The sequence below is a fragment of the Mirounga leonina genome, unplaced genomic scaffold, assembly GCF_011800145.1.
Source record: "Mirounga leonina isolate KUSES-001 unplaced genomic scaffold, KU_Mleo_1.0 Mir_101664, whole genome shotgun sequence".
NCBI classification, from domain to species: Eukaryota; Metazoa; Chordata; class Mammalia; order Carnivora; family Phocidae; genus Mirounga; species Mirounga leonina.
The window spans coordinates 5319331-5339365 of record NW_023270175.1 but is presented as its reverse complement, the minus strand read 5'-3'; the positions used below and the strand labels follow the sequence as shown (position 1 = coordinate 5339365).

At 40.0% G+C, this 20035-nt stretch overlaps 1 protein-coding gene across 1 annotated transcript; it reads right to left on the bottom strand.

Annotated features, from left to right (window-relative positions):
• Nucleotides 1-5289: 5289 nt before the first annotated feature.
• RTL4 (retrotransposon Gag like 4) lies at nt 5290-15631 on the bottom strand. The gene is made up of 3 exons (XM_035007374.1): nt 15581-15631; nt 11513-11643; nt 5290-6630 (listed from the first exon to the last, which is right to left on the bottom strand). Exon 3 carries the CDS (start codon nt 6398-6400, stop codon nt 5492-5494), a length of 909 nt encoding a protein of 302 aa, XP_034863265.1. The 5' UTR covers nt 6401-6630; nt 11513-11643; nt 15581-15631; the 3' UTR covers nt 5290-5491.
• Between the last annotated feature and the right edge of the window lie 4404 nt (nt 15632-20035).

Sequence of the window (20035 nt, the reverse complement as noted above, 5' to 3'; positions counted from 1 at the left end):
ACAGAGGCCTATGCAGGGCTGGATCCCACTACCCCAAGATCATGACCCAAGCCAAAATCAAAAGCCAGACACCCAACTGACTGAGCCACCCAGGCACCCCCAAATCCCCATTGTTTTATCATGAATGTGGGATTAATTTAGAAGTGAGAAACAAAAAAGTAGGGATAAATAGGACATTTGAAAGGAGATATAAACAGTGAGATATCCCAAAGGCTGGTCTGATTTAATACTTCAATATGTTGTGGATCAGGGGTCAGAAAACTTCTATAAAGGACCAGATAGTAAGCAATTTTGGTTTGATGGGCCATACATGTCCTAGCATGAAAGCACCCATGGACAACATGTAAATAAATGTGTTTTGGCTGGGTGCCAGTAAAATTTTATTTTTAAAGCGGGCAGTAGGCTGGATTTGGCCCACAGGTAGTACTTTGTTGAATCCTGTTATAGATGGATAGTAATGTACTATGTGGGAATATGGGCTCTGTTGTTAGATGTGTCTGGATTTGAGTCTTACCTCTTACTCACTAGTTCTGTGTTCATGGGTAATTTCCCTAACTACTTTAAACCTCAATTTCCTCATCTGCATAATAGAAATAATAATAAGAGATATCTAAGAGAGTCATTGTGAGAATTAAAAGAGAATATGCACATATATCAGAGTATAATGCCTGGCACATGTGTAGTAAGTGGTCAGTAAATTGTAGCTATTATTATTATTATGAATAATTGGGAGAAAACTGTAGGAAAACCTTGTGAGAGGGAAGAAAGATAAACTTCAGTGTTGTTTTAAGGATACATATTTATTAAAACATTCCAATTATATTTTTAGAGTAGTGGGATTTGTGTCATCAATTACAATTTAGGAAAGAGAATTACAGCTTTCAGGGAAGGGTCCACAATGACTCTTCTCTCAAGATACTGATGAAACCCAAAAATTCCCCAGAATTACTGAATGCCATTTTAAAACAATCAGTAATTTTTAAAAAGTTATCTTGTTCAAATTTATTTTGTGTCCACACCTGGAATTCTGCATATATTTGTAATGATTATCCTTCACTAAATACAGAGTAGAGCTGGAGAAGATTTAGAAAGGGCAAGCTGGGGAGATTATTGGTTTATATGGGTGAATGCATGAGGGCCCACTATCTTTAAATCAAATTTATAACACTGACCTTAAAAAGGTGTGGTGAGTACTAAATGCCAGAAATGGATATTCCATTTTTTAGTAATGTGAACTTAGTGAGTATCATTAACAAATTAAAGCACTCAGCACAGGGCCTGGCATAAAGTAGGCATTCACCAACTATTAGTTCTCTTTCTTTAGGTGCACACAAAACTAGACTTTATGCTCAAAGGGATGAGTCTTCCATTCATAGGGAAAACTGAAATTCTACATGGTTCTCTACCGGGTTACTATGAAGCAAATGGGATTGGTGGAATACAGTCACAACTAGGCTTATCACTTAACTGGACCAATAAGAGAACTACTGCCATGTTAGATATGTACTAGAAATCAGTATGCAGGAAGCAGGTTCAAGTAAACTCAAGAGTCAAAACCAATACCAGGAAGTAATATGGATAATTTAGTGCATTAATTCTCAAAGTTATAGTGGCAAACAATGACTGGACAGCATAGTCTAGGTACCAAGATCTTTCTACTGACTCTACTAAATAATGTAACTCACTTCTGGGACTTTTGTTTTTAAAATGTGGACAGTGAATCTTGCATGAAGATGATATTGAGGACCCATGACACTATACTCCCTTGAAGGTTTTTCCATTCTCTTGGCCAAGTGAGACCTAAGCTTCATAGGGAGGCAATAAAACATACCCACCAATGTAGAAGGCTTTACAGATATGACTTAAACTCCCAGAGCTCTCCCAAGGGTGTTAGATTTTGCCAAGACGCTGGTATATCCTAAATGCTCTACTTTGTTTCAGCGATGACTATTGTGGTCATAGGCTAGATGGTGCTGGGTGGAAAAGATCTTCCAGAGTCCAGAAAAGGGTGATATCTGTTTTACCATCCTGGATAGAGGTAAAGGCAGTGACGGCATGGGTCCTATGTGCTACCATTTGGACAGAATAGAGGTGGTGAAAGTTAGGACAATTATACACTCCTCCCTCTTTAAAGGTGCTTGTCAGAGGCTCATGTCTATAGTCATGTGTCATGTCTTCATCCATGACGGTATATTCTAATGGTTAGACTGAACTGTGTAGTATTATAAGAAGTAATTACTTATGGCAGATACCATGGTTCTGGGTGTGAACGGAGGTAAGTGCAGGAATTAAAAAACATTGACCTTTCAGAATTTTATTACAGCTGTAGACAAATGAGAGACATAAAAAAAGGAGGATGACTGTTGATGTAAGATTCCCAGGGAGGCCAATCTTGAGTGGACTCACTATGGTTCACACTGTGGTACTGACTTTGCATTGTGAGAATCTTATTTTTTTTTCCAGTGCACTCAGCAGTGATTAGGATCTGGAGGATTGACACTATTAAAACCCACAAAAAAACTGATGTATAAGCCAAAACCAATTTATTTATTTATAATGAGAATTAACTGCTAAACAGGCTAGAATACTCATGTCAGCTGACTAGCAAATTTTCTCCCCATAACAAAGTTTATATGGGAACATAATTACAATCAGATTACTTCTTAACACATAGGATCTCAGCAAGGGGAGTTAGGTGAATAACACAAATTGGGATGGCCTGGTGCTTCCATCCCACTGTATATAGACCTGCCAAATCATGTTGGTCAACCTCCCCTCTCTGAGTCTAGAGATTATCAACTCCCTATGCCTCTTTAATTGCCCCCTTTTCTAGACTCCCTAAAGAACATTCTCTTGTTAACAATTCCTTCTTCAGACTTATCATAAAATGATTAGATCTTATCTTGCTGGATGGCATCAATCATGTAGCAGATCTGCCTCCCAAAAACTACAATCTTGTTTGGACTTGGGGACTCCCCAAGTCTTTGTAGTTGCAGACTACATGATCAAGTAGGTTACATCTCATTGGTTCTCAGTAGACTTTAATTAGCTTCACTCTCAGAGAAGTTCACTTTGGTGTAAGTTCTGAGAAAAACATCTGTGTAACTCTCTTTATGCTAAATAATGAGTTCATTCTAGTTGAAATGGATGGTGTCATTATAACAAAATTTTTAAGTGGTAAACAAAATGGTTGCTAGCTAGTAGACAGTAAAGCATTATCCCAGTATCCTATTCCTATGCTCAGTATGATTGTTGGATTGTATCACATAGAGCACAAGAATTCCTTGACTGGGAATTCCTCAACAAGGAGCTTCTAGAAATGGGAGGTTTTATAGCCCAGAATTAATTATCTGTTCTGAGAGGCTATGAAATCTGAAGATTTCTTGGAGAAGAAGGTGATGTTGTTGCAGAGAGAAGGTCCAAACAGGAAATAAGGTGATGCATCTTTGTGAGAGAGCATACAATAAATTGTGTCCCTAAGGTAAGGAAAGATTGGTGATGAAGCCAACTGAATGCCCCCATCAGCATTCCAAGACCATACTAGGGTCAGTAAGGAAAGTGTTTGGAGGCTACTGGGTTACTCTTTTGTTACAGAATTGGGGGTGCTAGATCAGGATACCTCCAGGTAATCCCAGAGACACTTAAAGTTCAAATAGATCCACTTATTAGAGGCTTTCATACAATCCCAGTACCACAGTGGGAATTTCTTGGCACAATTGGAATATGAGCATTCAGGTCTCCTTGTTATGAGAGCATATGGAGTAAGGTGGATGTATAGCAAGCTGTTGATAAAGGAGACCCCTTGTGAATGCAAATAAAGATTGGCACAGTGGTTAGTGAGGCACTGATGGGAAAAACGATCTATTTGTTAGTGCTACAGGATGAAAATGGTAAGGTCCTAGGTGGGTTTAAGTACTGTCAAAGTTAGCATAATTCTCTAGGAGCAAGGCCAAAGTACAATGACACTTCATGTTCTGAGAGGTCTTGATGGCTGCTAGGGAATATGGAATTACTGATCTTTCTTCAGGAAATCAGTTATGGGGACATACATCAGCACCAAGAAGCAGGGAACAGAGGACTGATTATTATTAGCAAGCATCAACTGTCACTGGATATCCTTAACATTTTAGAAAATTGTGTCTCTCCAGCATGGCACTACTTTTTTTCAGAAGCATTAGGAATCCATACCCAGAGCTGATGTGTGTGCCTGTGTGCCAAGAGCACAACACAAGCAATCAAACCCCACTTCTTCTTGAGATTTATTTATCAATGGTGTTGATGTCCATGTCCCAGGATTTGTCAGATGGGATGGTTCAGAAAGTTGTCTGCCATTATTTGCTTTTCAAGATTCTCAACTAGATGAGGTCAGGTGGTCCATAATGGTATAGAGCTCAACATCAATGGTAGTGATCCTAAATGGTGATCACACTGAGGCCTCTAGAGTCAGAAACTACTACAGAGCCTGACCCTAAGTCTTCAGTAGAGATTTATTTAACCAGGTTCCCTTACCTGCCAGGTAAGGCAGGAGTATATGCTGTAGACATAATAATTATGATGAAGACTCCTTCCCCAACTTTCATTAATATTTATCAGAGGTCATTATCCTAGACCATTTTGACTTGGCCATTATACATGCTATAACCTAAAGTAAGTTGTTGTAGGAAGAGGAGAGTAACCTGGAATTAGTCGGGCTTGGTTAAAAACATGTATGTGCCTGAAGGGCTAGTTCTCAAGGAAGTGGACCAACAATTCCAATCAGAGTCTTCAAATGGCCATGCCATCTGGTTTGTCAATAGCTAAGAGATCCAGGTGTTTTTTTGTTGTTGTTTTTGTTTTTGTTTTTTGGGTTTTTTTGAGCAAGCAGAGGTCTTTAAATAGCAACAAAATACATAGCTGTATGGAACAGTAGTAGAGTTGTGTTTCCATGAAGATTGGTTTGTGTTGAAGCTGGACTCTAGTCAATAGGCAGAGCAGGTTCCAGCCTCCAGTAGAAAAATGTTGATAGGATATGGAATGCAATTAGGAATTCAACCAAGTGTTCTAAACCAACAGGGAACTATAATATAGACCAATAAGGGTGAGGGTGAAAGTCTTGGGCCTAATCTTAGGCACAGAAGATTTAGGCCAACAAACTCAACCCAGATCTCACCCATTGGAGGGAATGGTGTTCCCAGTGCACTTCCAGGGTTGTTTTCATTGGCTCAGATTGGCCAGAGTTTCACCTACAGTCTTTCAGTACTCTTGGGGAATTGGTTCCAATTGCAGAAAGTGCCTGTGAATTGTTTTCATCATTGCCAGGTTGGGTTTGATTTTGTGATAGGTCACCAAATGAACAAGATCTGGTTGTTTAAATTCCCAGAAGCACATGAGTTCATGACTGTCTATGAAGTGGTATCATAGTTCCTCACCTTTATTTTAAATGTTAATTCAGTATATAAATCTTTAAGGCTGGAGGGGAGAAGGATATAAGTTTACAAAGTGACCTCCTCTCTTACTGGTGAGTTGGGTTATTTATCCTTGCTGGGGCTCGAGAACGTTTGGCAAGGCAATCTCTTGTGAAGTGACCAGCCTGGCTGCAGTAGAGGCACAACTGAGCTTCTTGCTGGAGGGCTCGTTTGGCTGGGGTGAGAGGTGGCTGGCTTCCACGCAACTGTATAGGTTCTTCCTTGGGTGGCAGATCTGTGGGGCTGGAAAAGGCTTGGTGGTGGATCATGGAAGCCAACATTGGGAGCTGGGTCTCTGACTGAAGAAGCTCTGGCCTGTCACTATGTTTCTTGTCCAACTGAATACACTGAGTGATCAGGTCTGGAAGGTTGTCCATCATATCTGTGCCACTCACTTCATCCTGGATGGAGTCAGCTAGTCCTTCTTGGAAGTTATCACTCAGATTGGTTTCATTACAGCTCAGATTTTGAGCAAGGAGCTGGAAAGTAGAAGCATCCTGCTGAGAGGAGGAATTGTCCTTTTTGTTCAGAAGGTCTATTTCCTGTTTTGTAGGCTCACCAAATGATTGCTGGAACTCAAGAACAAAGTTCTCATATTGTTTCAGCAGAGTGCTCTGGTCAGGCCCAGATAGGATTCCACAACTTTCCATCTGCTGAGATAAGTAGTCAAAAAAGAACTTGACTTGGACATCATCTGCAGGATTGGGGAACTTAAGAGTTGTCAACTGTGCAAGAAATCTTGAGAGATTAGCAGGGTCGTGGTGAAACTGAGAGAGATGTTCAAGTGAGCAGGGTACAGACATCATTGGGGTGGCCAGGGTAGGCATGACTTGGCCCCTCGGATCAGGATTCTCTTCAGTCAGATGCTGTATTTGTGGCTGCAGAATCAGATTCTCTGTCTGAAGGGAGGAATGCTCTACTTGCAAGGTAGGTGGTGAGTCTGTGTACTTCTCCATTGTATCTTCTGGAATCAAGTGAGACTAAGTAGAATTGAGTGCCAGTACTGGAAACCAATGGGCAGACAGTAGGGTTTCCACTGTTATCAGAGAGATAGTGTCATGAGCAAGTAGCCAAAACTGCTACCTATGAAGCAGTCACAAGGGAACCCTGAGAGCTGAATTGGAGAGATGCCAAAACTGTTGTCCACTATTCAATGTTGCCTCTTCTCATGGAGAATGCCAATGTTCTGCACATTCAGAAGAGATAAATTACCTTAGGACATATAGAGGATTTGGAATTAAGAAGACAAATACAAAAGTCACAGTAGATTTCTCTCCCCACTCCCTTTCCTTGTAATATAGGGGAAATTTGCCCTTGAACTAAGCCTTTGATTCTAAAATCTCTCTCTTTTTTTTTTATCAGAGAATCAAAGAATTTTACAACCCAGAGTGATCTTAGAGATTATCCAGGCCAAATTCATAATTTCATGAATGAGAAAACAGAGACCCAGAAAGGTAGATATTTGCCCAAGTTCACACAACGACTTAATATCAGAGCTGGCATGCTCACCAGTACTGTTGTCAAAAATAGCACTTCCTCCAGGACCATAAATATGCTCATTCGTACATGGTACTTGAGCATGACGATGGTTCATGCTCCTTTCTACTTAAAATGTAATCTGGGAGCAAGCACCATCAGCATCACCAGGGAGACTGTTAGAAATGCAAACTCAGGTCCCACCCCAAACCTACTGATTTAGTATTCCACTTAAACAGATTTGCCAGGTGATTCAAACGTGCACTGAAATTTGAGAAAAGCTTTTTTAGAGAGCATGCAGCCCTAATTGGAATAATCACTGGTTGGACTTGAACCTCAATGCCCCAATCCTAGCCTGCATTGCTGTAGTGATCTGATTACTGTGGTGGTAGTTAATCCATATTTTTCTAGATTCCTAGTCTTTATCTAAGGTCACATTTGGTTGTCATGGAGATGCTTAAGATACCACAGGCAAGATGAAAAGGTGAAGCTGGGAACTTAGTAAACAAGAACAGAATATTCTTAAAAGTATAAAGATCAAAATGTTTAGTAGTCATCCCTGCATTGATAACAAGAATAAAGGAACCTGTTAGAGTTAAAAAACAAACCCAAAACATATGGCATATCAGTTGAACTATTCTGCAGTATAATTCCTCTCATTGCCCTTTCCTAGTGTAGCATACCATTTAATTGTATTTAAATTGGCCTCTAGTGGGCAAAAAGGTGTATCATTGAATGTAAGACTTGATTCTCTAGGTTTTATTTGATGGCTCCTCCTCTCTGGAGCTATGGAAGAGATTACTAGAAGATTGAAACTGTATAAGATTGGGGCCCAGAAACTTACCCAAACACTGGCATTAATCAGTTGGATGACATTAAAGAACTCATTTGGGCCTCAATTTCCCCTTTCATCTAATGAGGATAACGATCTTGTCCAGATAGGTACCCTGAGTGGCAGAGAGATGCTCTCAAGATTGTTCCAGTGCAGCTAACAATATCATTGGTGAGGCTCTTTCCTCGTCACATATTGCCAAAGTAGGGAGATACTGTCATATTCTTTCTTCCTTCCTTTCCATATCCCACCTTTCTAGGCTACCTTTCCATTTTCCAGGTGCCCATCCATGAATTTATTTCTGCCAGTCCAGCTAGGTGTCATTGAAAGGTAAGATGTTGATTAATTAATGAGGGTTAATGATTGGCCTTTCTCAAGGCATTCACTTTTTCCTCAAACTTTAATGTCTGTAAGAAACAACTTGGTCCCAATCCCCAACAATTCCAATTCAATAGGTCTGGGGTGGATGCCAGGAATCTGTACTTTTAACAAACTGCCCAGAGGATTTCTGATGTTGGTGGTCCCTGTGATAAAGCCATCCAGGTGAGCCTCAAGGGAAAAAGGCATATTATAGCATCACAGAGAAGTAAGAATGGGGAAGGGGACATATTTGGAAGTAGGAGGCCCTCAAATGACATAGAATAATAGGTGGCATATACTTCTGCATAAAGTCCACAAAGAGCCCACACTGTTCTTCAAAACTGTTCTTCTTTCCCAGACAGTAGAGTGCAAGAGTTTAGCCTGTAGGTTCTAGAGTCAGGATGACCTGGGTCCAAATCTTGGCTTGGCCAAAAGTTGTGTGACTCTGGAAAATTACTTAAACTCTCCAAGAACCAGTTTCCAAACTTTAAAATGGAGGTGATTTTAATACCTTCCTCACAGTGTTGTTGTGAATATTAAATGGGATGAAAAGAGATTAGTACAGCTTCATTGAGATGGTCAGTGATTCATAAATGTTAGCTATCATTTTGCTAGGTCCATAGTATGTTATCTGTGTTTCAGAATTTAATTTTTAAAAAGTTTTTGAAAGGTAACACAGAGTATGTACTGTTTACTATATAACACTCCCAGTGGTTCCTGGGAAAATATCCCATAATTAAGCCATTAATTATTCAGGAAAAATGCAGGAAACAATGTCTGAATATTCATACTAAAAGAGACAAGGACTAAGTTCATGTCAGTTTAGGTCAGATTTGATATCAAATTAATGAAAAATAGCTTCTGTTATACAGAGCTCTTTGATTTCAGAATTGAAGATAAGGGGTATGGAACTCTCTACCAAATTCTTCTTTTGGTTGGAAAAGTGTGATTACAACTTTTCTTTCTTTGTTCCTGCCTTCTGCCCTTTCCCTCTACCCTCAGCAATTCCAGAATATCTGTAGAGGTCTCCTGTTTCTTTATAGAATTATGTATTCCAGGTGGCAGAGCATTTAATTTTTCTAATTATGTAGCATTGGTGAAACACTTGCCAAAATTATAAGCATTTGTCCAAATGCAAATCATACAATGGCACTGTTGTCAATGGCAATTGCTTAATCTCTCAAAGAAAATCTATCTTGCCTTATCATTTTGGAAATTGCTCTCCTTTTAGAGGTCAATGACCTTCTATTAGATTGTCCCAGCAGATCCTGGGGTACAGAATGTCAGTCTGGAGGAGTTCCAGACCTCAGTCTTGGGGAGATAAAGCAGAGACTGAGCTGGAACCTCAAATGCACAGGTTTGGGGAATCAGACTAGTGAGCTTGGACCAGGTCTGACATAAAACTGCATATGTTTAAGTTTTTCTTGATTGCCATGTGTTTCAGCTACAAAACAACAAGGCAAAAATAGGTTTAGTAAACTCTTAAAAGCCTTTTGGTGTTTGTGTTCAGTTTGACTCAAAGCCATGGTTGACAGTTTCCCTGCATGAAACTACTCCATGCTGGAGTCCCCTGAAACTCCATTTGGGGAAGGGCCTGAAGTACCTTGCTGCTTTATAAGTGAGCTTTATGACCTTACACTACTTTATTTCCAAGCTGTTCTTCACAACCCTTTGGAGAAGATTTCAACTACTGTCATCCAACTACCCAGAGCACTTGCATTTTTACTCTTGAGCACCAGACATTCTAAGGGTAGCTGTGGCCATGAGAGATAAACTGAGACATAAACAACCCTCAAGAGGTAACCACAGGGGCATACTGTTTAGATTTGTCTGGAGACTTGGGTATGACCCTAGCTCTGCCATAATCTAGACAGACAACCTTGGGCAAGTCACTTCCTCTATCTTGGCCAGTTTCTGTACCCGTACAATGAAGGGAATGGGTTTCTCAAATTTTATCACATATAAGACATTCTGATTCAGGAAAGCTAAGAGGAGACCCAGAAATCTGAATTTTTTATAGGCATTCCAAGTGATTCTGTGGTAAGAGTCCTTCAGATTTTACCTTGGGAATATTGGGTAACTGACCACACAGAGCTCTGACATTTGTCGGAGGTTCTCAAGTTTCAGGGTATGTAAGAATCTCTTGGGAGTTTAACATGCAGATTCTTGGGCTTCACCCCTTGACAGTGTAACTTAATGGGTCTGGGGTGGGACCAGATAATCTGCATTTTAATCAAGCTCTGCAAATGATGCTGATGCAGAAGTTTCTCTGATAACACTTGAGAAACTCTAGGTTGAATACTCTCAAAAGACTCTTTCTGCTTCAGCACTATCTACGTTTTTGAAAGTAGAAAATATTTGGCTCCTAAAGTAGCCCCTGAAGTGTGTGATATGTGGATTGCTTCCTTCCAAGGCTCTGCCTGAGGCCGTACGGTCATGTCTAAACAGGAGTCTGGTGCAGGCCTGGCTCAGGAATGTGAAAAGTAGCTGGCTTGGGGACAAGAGAGAGGGTCACAACTGAGCTGACCCTGCTCTCAAGCTTTATGGTTCCTATTGGGAGGTTTGCATTGCTCTGCTCTGCCTGTGAGTGAGGCAGAAAAGCTGTCCATATATCCCCATATTAGAGATTGAGCAGCAGCAGTCCAGCTGGGGTCCATCTGGCCACCGCTATGACTCAGACTTCATACCTTCCTTGAACCTTCAACCTTTCTTTTGGCTCAGCTGGCCCCATGGTCAAGCTGCTTAGGAAGTTAAATGTGTCATGAACACTCTCTACAAGCATTCTCTGGCAGTTTCCCAGTTGTCCTTTCTAATGTGCATAACGTCATTAGGGAGCCACACTTGTTCCATCAGCCTTCCTGCTCCATGCACCTATTTAACATTCCTCCTAAGGTCGTATTTCCCTGTCTCCTCCTTCCCCTGCCTTCTCCCCCTTGCCTACTGTCTCTGCTGGCAGCCATATCAAATGCCTGAATGATCTTGCTCATTCACCAGCCAGAACCATGGCTGATAACATTGTCCCAGCAGTACATGACCCATTTGCCCCATTCTTTTCTCTCAGTCCAGCAAAGAAGAAGACCTGGAAGAAATGGGTGAGTTTTTATACGAAGGCAAAAATCTGGAGGCTGGGCAGAGGGCAAGATTGGCCACTGGGCAGGCATCATAACACAGTAACAGAGTATTATGAATAAAACATTATCAACATATAAAAGAGCATTGCATAGAGTCAAAGAAAAACCCCAAAGCCAGACTCCATTTTGCCTCTTTACTATACTTGCCTACTTGGTTCAGCCCCTGAAGGGTACCAACATTATATGGGTGACGAAATGATGACTTCAGTGGAAGTAGCTGTGTTCTGAAGGTTTGCAAACTCCTGAAAATCAAGGGTGCTAGTACTTACAGCTCACAGGAGATGTTAAAACATACGGCAGATAAGCTCTGCAGCAGGATCGAGTTTTAGTCTCATTTCAGTCCTGCAAGTGTTGAGGACATGGTGGGTCTCTGACACACTGGAAATGCAGAGGTTTGCATCTGTATTTGGTAAGAATGGAAAAGACAAGTTGTTTTTATCCAGTTATATCAGACATTGTGTGGGTCTTTGGGGTAATAACACTTATGATTTCTTGAGTGCCTAATTTATACCAGTTTATATACTCTGGTACTAGCTGTCTGGAGCCTCATTTAAAAATATTCTGGGCCTGCAGCTGGCCTCACTGATAGAATGCAGTGGAGAACTGTCAATGTCTGCCACAGACTGTGGAGGAATAAATGCAAAATGTTAAACATACATCTGCCACCTCTCTATCAGACCGCATAATCCTCTTAGCAGTCCTATGAAGCAGGTATAATGATTTGCATTTTACACATAAGGAAATCAAGCCCCTACCTCCACTTCCAAACATGTAATCATGCCCACTTCTGCTTTTAATCTCTCTCTCCCCTCATCTGAAAGCCCATTTCTTTCTTCTTCCTATGCCCAGCTCACATTCAGCCTTCTTGATGCAGCCTCCTCTGACTACTCAGACCCTCACTAATATCTCCATTTCCTGAGCTATGGAAGGACATGCGATTGTATGAGCCCCCTCCAGGAGGAAGCCTCTTTCCTTTGAATCCTCATAATACCTTGCACAGGGCTGGTCCCATAAGCTTTATATAAATCTGTGTTGATAGATAGGGCTAGGGGAAAGACAAACAAAAGAATCCCTACTAGTAGTCTGACATTAAAATTATGCTAAGAAAAAGCAGACCTGGAATCTAGTCATGAAAATCTTGTCCAAACAGGAGGAAGTTGAATAAGCAAGCAGAGGCATAGAGTCTTCATAGAAGTGGCCAGGACTTGAGGGAAGGGCCAGCAGGCATTGGTATCACCAGTTCTTAGCTTTTCATTCCCCTATTTTCCCTTCTTCCTTAAGCCTCATACATCCAGTGATCTTGTTTTTTTGTAATCAAAAACAAATGATGGGGTCTGATAAAGACTTCTGTATTACTTCTAGGTTCAAGAGAGCACTCTGAGGTGAAATAGGTGATGGGGATTAAGGAGTGCACTTGTTGTGATGAGCGCTGGGTGATGTATAGAATTGTTGAATCGCTATGTGGTACACCTGGAACTAATATAACATTTTATGTTAACTCTACTGGAATTAAAACTAAAAAATGAACACCTGTTTGGGGTGGTTTAGATTACTAAATATCACAGCTGTCACATAATACAGAAATAAAGCTGCCATTGGAGTTCTGAAACTGAAATTCAGAAATATACATATAACTTAAAAGTTAAAAAAAAGAAAGCAGTCTGAGGGGATGTTCTGTATAACTGAATGTGCTCTTTGCTACGTTTTACAAGAACAGTGCAATGAAATATTTCAAATTGGGACAATCTCAGTAAAGCTGGGTTGAGCTATTACCATACCCATCTAAGCACCATCTAATCAATATGTGAAGAGATTAAAAGAGCAACCAAAAAGGAATGATTAGTTTCCCTTCCCACTGAGCTTCACTGTCTATGTGTACAGAGATTCAAATATTTTAAACACCATTTTAATATTCATTATTTCATTTAATCTTGACCACAGTTTTATCATTTTCTAGGCCAGAAAACCAAGGCACTGAGATACTAAGTCAAATCAAGGGCAAGGAGGAAGTGTGATACATGTATAACTGTCTCTGAAGGACTCATGAGGAATACTTGTTCTCAGGGACAAGGGAAGAACTAACTGAAGATGCATTTGGGAGGGTGGGGGTGGAGATGGGATGAGTGTCTCCATAAAGTAAATTATGAGCTCCACATCATTGGAAAAATGTAAGCAGAGTTAGGATTACCACCTGGTGAGGACTTAGAGTGGGGACTCCAAGAATCAGATAAGAAGGCATCATAAGGATGATCTAGTCCTTTCAAAACTATAGATTCTATAACTTGCTTGAGGACACAGCTGAAATGTGGGTGATGACACTGACTGAGAGTTGTATGCAATCTAGAATCTGATCCTCAGATCCACAGCCAGCCTGACCGTAACCTATCTTGCGCATGTACCTACAAGCCCCTATTCCTGGAGAGGACTCAGTGGCTAAGATACAGCAGGCCTTGTTTATCAGTTTGAGGGCTTAGCTTGGCTTCTCTGTCCATTCCCAATGCCCCATCATTTCAAACAGTATATGCTGTTTTGAGTAAACAATTAGGGGAAGAGTGGAAAAATTCTGATCTGCAGATCTCAAATAGTCATAAAATTAGCCCTTTAAATTTGAAATGAAAGGTCTTCTCCTGCATTCGTGCTCCCTGCTCTCTTTCATCCTTAATTCATTAAGTGCAGTTCACTTTGTGCTGAATACCACTTACAACTGATGAGCTGACAGAGTTTAGACCACTTAGATTTAAACTTTTTTTTTTTTTTGCCTTTTCAAGTGTGCTGTGTGTGCAAACTGTGGCCCTGTTCAAGATGGAGAAAACTTAATATAAGCAACTTAGTATATATCATGTTTTTCAATTATAAGAAGCCTTATCATAGTCACAGGTTAGAGAAAAGTTTCAACTTTAGAGATGATGAATTTGAGGCTCAAGAAATGGAAAATGATTTGGGTCATGGTTATGACTCTCTTTGCTAAATTCCAATTACAAACTCTTTCTTGTCACCCTTTCTCTCCCCTCCCAGGCTTGAGTGAGTAAATGAGCAATGCAGAGATTATAGAGTATCGTACAGAAGCAACCTTTTAATGTCATTCAATAATTGGTAACATCCCACACATATGCAGAGCATTTTATGTGATCTAAGTATTCTCCTGTCTCACCATCATTTTGATAAACTATGAAGTAGGTAAGGTGTGTACTCAACACTCCCTCCAAAGGATAAAGAAAGAGTTGTCTAAGGACATACAACTGTTTAGTATTAGATCTTGGACTAGAATCCTCAATTCTTGTTCATAACACTATGGCCTAGAAATAGTCTGAAGCAGTAGAAAAATGCACTCTGGAGTTAGACACACTTTACATTAAAATCCCAATCGATTTCAAAGCCAAAGCTATGAGACCTTGGGCAAGTTTTCACTCTGAGCCTCAGTTTCCCCATCTGTAAAATCTGTATTGCAAAGTAGCTGTGATGAGTTGAGATACTATATATAAAGTTCCTTGTATCCAGCAGACATCGGTGATAGAAGCCACTGATACCATATTTTCTTCAGACACTGGAAGATTGAGTACCAAATATCCTCCTTACCAGCTCTAGTATCTATCTGGGGATTCTGGGGAAGGTGATTCTACCCAAGTCTCTTGGTGTGGAACAAGCAACTTAAACTTAAGCTAGCTCACTTAGCATATAACCCACCTTAATGTTTCTTCTTTGTAACACTCATATCACTTGGAATTAATTATCATATGCCTGTTTTCCTTATTAGACTATGAGCTAATCAAGATAAGAATCAACCAATTTTATTTCTGTGTCCCCAAGTCCTAGCATATTTCCTTACATATAGAGGTGCTCAGTAATTTTTTGCCAGATTTATAGTCTGCCCATGACAGCCATAGTTAAAACTAGATATTAGCAAAAGTGGTCTTACTGTTCCCCACTCCCTATGTGTCTCTTCTATTATTTTTCTCTTCTGTGAGTGAAAAACCCAGCCCTGCTCCAATGTACCTCAGTATGTTTTTGTATTATAGATGCCTGAGTTAGCCAGATAGAAATATAGACAAAGACTTGTGTCAATGGGACTAATGCTCAGGAAGGCTATACGTGAGACCTGCACTTCAGTGACCTTAGCCAGAGCAGTGAGAAGCCTTAGAGATCCTTGAGAATGTACTTTGCTTGGAGGAATGGGTTGTTTCGTTTCTTAGAAGAGTTTCAGATTAGCTCAGGCCCTAGGTCAAGGCAATTATCTGGTAAGCTTGGAAAGAAAACAAATGAGAAATAATCCAGACAAGAGTTGTTTAAAGATACGATATTTTCAACTACTCTCAAGTGAAGACAGGAGAATTACTTACCTCTTATGTGTTGTGCTCCAAACAGAATCAGGCTACAGTAGATTCTGGGGGATATAAAAAGACAAAGTGAGAAGAGGTGGGATTATTTAACATCCCAAACAGCAGCAGTAACCCTAATTCTGTGCTTATTGCTAGAGTGCTCTATTTTCACTGGCTGACATTCTCCAACCCTTTTACACTGGGGCAGACACAGAGTGGTAGAGTTTTGGGCTCTGCCAGTTGAGAGTTGTGAAAGCTTAGGCAAATTAATCTCTTTGAGCTTCATTTTCTTTTCTTTTTTCTTTTGAGTTTCATTTTCTTTATCATAAGATGGGTTCAATAATATCTACCACAGAGGGCTATTCATTTATTCAGATAATAAATCTTAACTGAATGTCTATTATATGCCAGGTACTGTGTTGGGAAGTGGAAAGTAGTAATAAGCCCACATAGACCATGGGCATTCTAGAATTACTAAAGTAATGTGTGCAAATTGCTGGTCGCAGTACCTGGCTCAAAACAACCATTTAAATCAATGGTGGCTATTATTTTAATAGCATGAGATAGAAGGTTTTGCCAGTTAAGAGCCCAGACCTGGGTTGTAGTTATAGTTCAGAATATTAGCTCCACATATTAGTCATGAGAACTTGGGCAAGTTTTTGAACCTCACATACCTCAATTTTCTCACCTGTAAAATAACTAATAAGGATCTAACTGTTTTATAAGCTTGGGAAGATCAAATAAGGATGAATGTGAAACTTTCAGCAAGTCTTCTTCCCTCTAAAGGCTAATGACTCAGGACTGAAACAAGTCTAGTTGGATCAAAAATAAAAAGCCTTTCAAGGAGAGTGTCTCTTGAGCTGCTTGAAATTTGTCTAGAGCAAAAAGAAAAGTGAAAGGAAGAACTACTGTTAGAAGGGCTGATAACTCCAATGACATTCTAAATACAGATATGGCAGGGAAATAGTTTATGGGTGACACACAAACAGTTCCCTTCTTCACATCCATTACAGGTGAGAAAACGCTGTCATTGTATGTGTGGTCTTTGCTTATAATACACTCAAAATATCCCCTTTCCAAAGCCCTTCTGTCTTGAGTCCCAGATTTCAGCAAAGCCAAGTCTTCTTCTCTCATCTTGCTCATAAATCATATTTCCAATAAGACTTAGTGCTTTCCACCTACTTGTGTTTCTGTGTTCTTGATGACCTCTGTATCTAGGATGGTGCTGCCATTGGCACTTGGAGTGCCCAGAGGATAACTGGGGATACGGAGAGACCAGCAGTAACATGGTCTTGCAGAAGGCTAGCCTCTGCCTGGCTTTTAAAAAAAATCTGGGGGTATATTGGGGGTATAACTTATACACAATAAAATTCAATTTAAAATGTACGGTTAATGAGTTTTGATAAACACATACATCTGTGTAGCCATTACCATATTTGATATGTAGAATATTTCCATAACCTCCAAAATTCTGTCATGTTTCTTTGCAGTCAGTTCCCCCATCCCTGGTCCCAGGGAAATACTAATCTACTTTCTGCTTATATAGATTTGTCTTTTCTGAACATTTCACATAAATGTAATCATACAATATGTGGTCTTTTGTGATTGGCTTCTTTCACTTAGCATAGTTTTGAGGTTCATCCATGTCATGGATATATCAGTACTTCATTTATTTTTATTGCCCAAAATATTCTATTTTATTGATACACTACATCTTGTTTCACCTTGTTGATGAACATTTGGGTTGTTTCTAGATTGGGGACATTACAAATAAAGCTGCTATGAACATTAGTGTAGAAGTCTGTGTGCATGCATATATTTTCATTTTTCTTGGGTTAAATACCTAGGAGTAAGTCATGTGGTAAGACTGTTTAACTTTATAAAATACTGAAAACTATTTCCTAAAGTGGCTATAACATTTTGCATTCTCACCAGGAGTCTATGAGTATTCCAGTCATACACTCTTGCCAACACTTGGCATTGTCATTCTTTTACATTTTATTAGTGTGGGTTTTATAGAAGATCCTGAAGGGCCGGGGCACCTGGGTGGTTCAGTTGGTTAAGCATCTGCCTTCGGCTCAGGTCATGATCCGAGGGTCCTGGGATCAAGACCCGCATCAGGCTCCTTGCTCAGCAGGGAGCCTGCTTCTCCCTCTCCCTCTGCCTGCTGCTCCCCCTGCTTGTGCTCTCTCTCTGTCAAATAAATAAATAAAATCTTAAAAAAAAAAAAGAAGATGCTGAAGGGCCATGAGCCATTTGTTCTTTCTCCTATTGGCTGCTCACCATCATCCCTATCCCTATGTACTTTAAAGAATATTGTACAAAACGGGAGGAAAAGATGCATTAGGGGTAGGGCATCAGGAAAGCTGCCTTTACCTGTCCAAAGAGTCTTCATGGGGACAAGGAAGCAATCTAATTCTATGAAAGACAAACATTAATAGTATGAAAGCTTCAAAGAGGCAGATTTGGGATTCCTACAGCATAGAACTGTCTAAAGTTTACAACTGTCTAACAATAAACTTCATTAAGAAAAGAGCCTTCTGTCACTAGAGGTATTCAAGTAGTAATTGGATGAATACTTCAGGGGATGTTCTGAAACAGATAAAGGTTGAATGATCGTCCTCAAATGTTTCTATGAGAGTGTGAAGTAAACAATATTGAAATTTTGTGACTTCTGACTCTCTGCTTTCTGCCTTTTTACCTGGACTTCTGGCTGACCCATAGTCCTTAATGCCCTGATGCCATAAATATCTGGAAATCAATCCTCACTACAGTAAGCTGAAGGTTTCCTTTTTCCAGTGTCTGAGTTGTAGTACATTCCCCAAATAAGAAGTTCTAATGGTAGAATTTCAGGCAAAGTAACAACCAGTGAGTAATATATTTTGGCTAGAATTTCCTGCCTGTCACCACTCACATTAGACATAGCACCCCTAAATCATTATCCAGTCTACCTACTAGCTAATAATGTGGGACTTGACAGAAGTCAAAAAGAAAGGAAGCAAAGCTTCCAAATATGATTTTCAAAGCAGGGCAATGGATGAGGACTAACAAACTCATTCTCAGCTTGGTTTTCACATCCACATAGACCTATGAAAAATTGTCCATCTGCCAACTCTTTTTTTATATCCAACACCCTCCAGCACTGATATGGTACTGTATGTTTTTAGAATAGTGCTTACATCGACTGACAGTTTTTTTTATATATATACCCATCAGAAATGATGTATCTTTTATTCATCTTCACACTTTAAGTGTCTGTCAGACTGTCAAGTCGTCCTATCTTCTGTAAGGATGTATCACAGTAAAGGAAACTGGTTGTGACTTGCCACCAGGCCTCAGGGATTCAGTCTGCAGGGAGACCCTGAAGAGCTGTGCCAGAGTAAAATGTCTCCAAGCCACATGATCCCCTTCTTCATAAAAATAAACCAAGAAAGAAATAGGATGAAACTGCATCAAGGAAATGTTTATTTGGATCTGAAGATGAACTTGTGTACATGAGTAAACAAAAAATGGAATCAGTATACTCAGGGATGCCGAAAGCACCAGCTATGAAATGGATTTGAGTTTACCTATAGTGGAGGCAGGGCACTGGGCTAGGTGGCCTCAAGTGTATTTGTCATAGTGGCAGCTGTATAGAGGACACTTTGTGTTCCTCTTCCTTCCATCCTTTTTTTTCTGTCTGGATGGCTTTTAATTATTCTCACATGCAAATATCATTTATAAGTGTGTTGGCAGATTATTTTTCAAAATCCTGAGAGAAGCATCTCTGGGTAGCATCATCTTGAAATATGAAGTCCCCTCATCTAGGTCATTCCAGGAAGATAATTGAGACACAGAGAGGGAATGTGATTGACTCTCAGTGATTCTAGGTGAAAGAAATGGAACTCTTAATTTTTTATCATATCCAACCCCAGGCCCCAGAGAGAGCACTGAAAGTCTAAGTATCAACAGTGCTGGAAACCATGGTTTTCATTAACTCAGTCAACTTTGGCCATCATTGCAGAGGATAAAGGAATGCTGAAAATTGGCCATTAACTTCACCATGGATATAGAGTATTTTAGACACAAGATTGCACTACAGCTCTCCATATGTCTACCCTTGATTTAGTTGTGTAGGTGAGGAGCTAATCTGCTGAAAGCTCTCATGACCCTACCAGTATTGGTTCAAGAACCAGTGTGAGTTGAGGTCTACTGGTGAAGCCTCTGAGGAGACAGAGCTATGAAAAACTGGGGAAAGCTAATAGGTTTCTTCCCTGATTCTGGGCTCTATATGGACATTGGCTTCCCCAATTATTATTAAATTAAAGCCTGATAGCTTCCATGATCTCCCAAGTGACTGAATTTTCCTGGGTTTAGAACCCACACTTCATGTCACAGGTTTTACTACTTTGTGAAGGATGAGAAACATGAAACACAAACTCATTTTAATTGAATGGCTTCTCTGGCTTTATCAGCAGATTAGTTTGGAAGGAATCT

Bases quoted from the DNA above. Each gene is read 5' to 3' on its own strand.
- RTL4 (XM_035007374.1), bottom strand. From the start codon at position 6,400: ATGGAGAAGTACACAGACTCACCACCTACCTTGCAAGTAGAGCATTCC.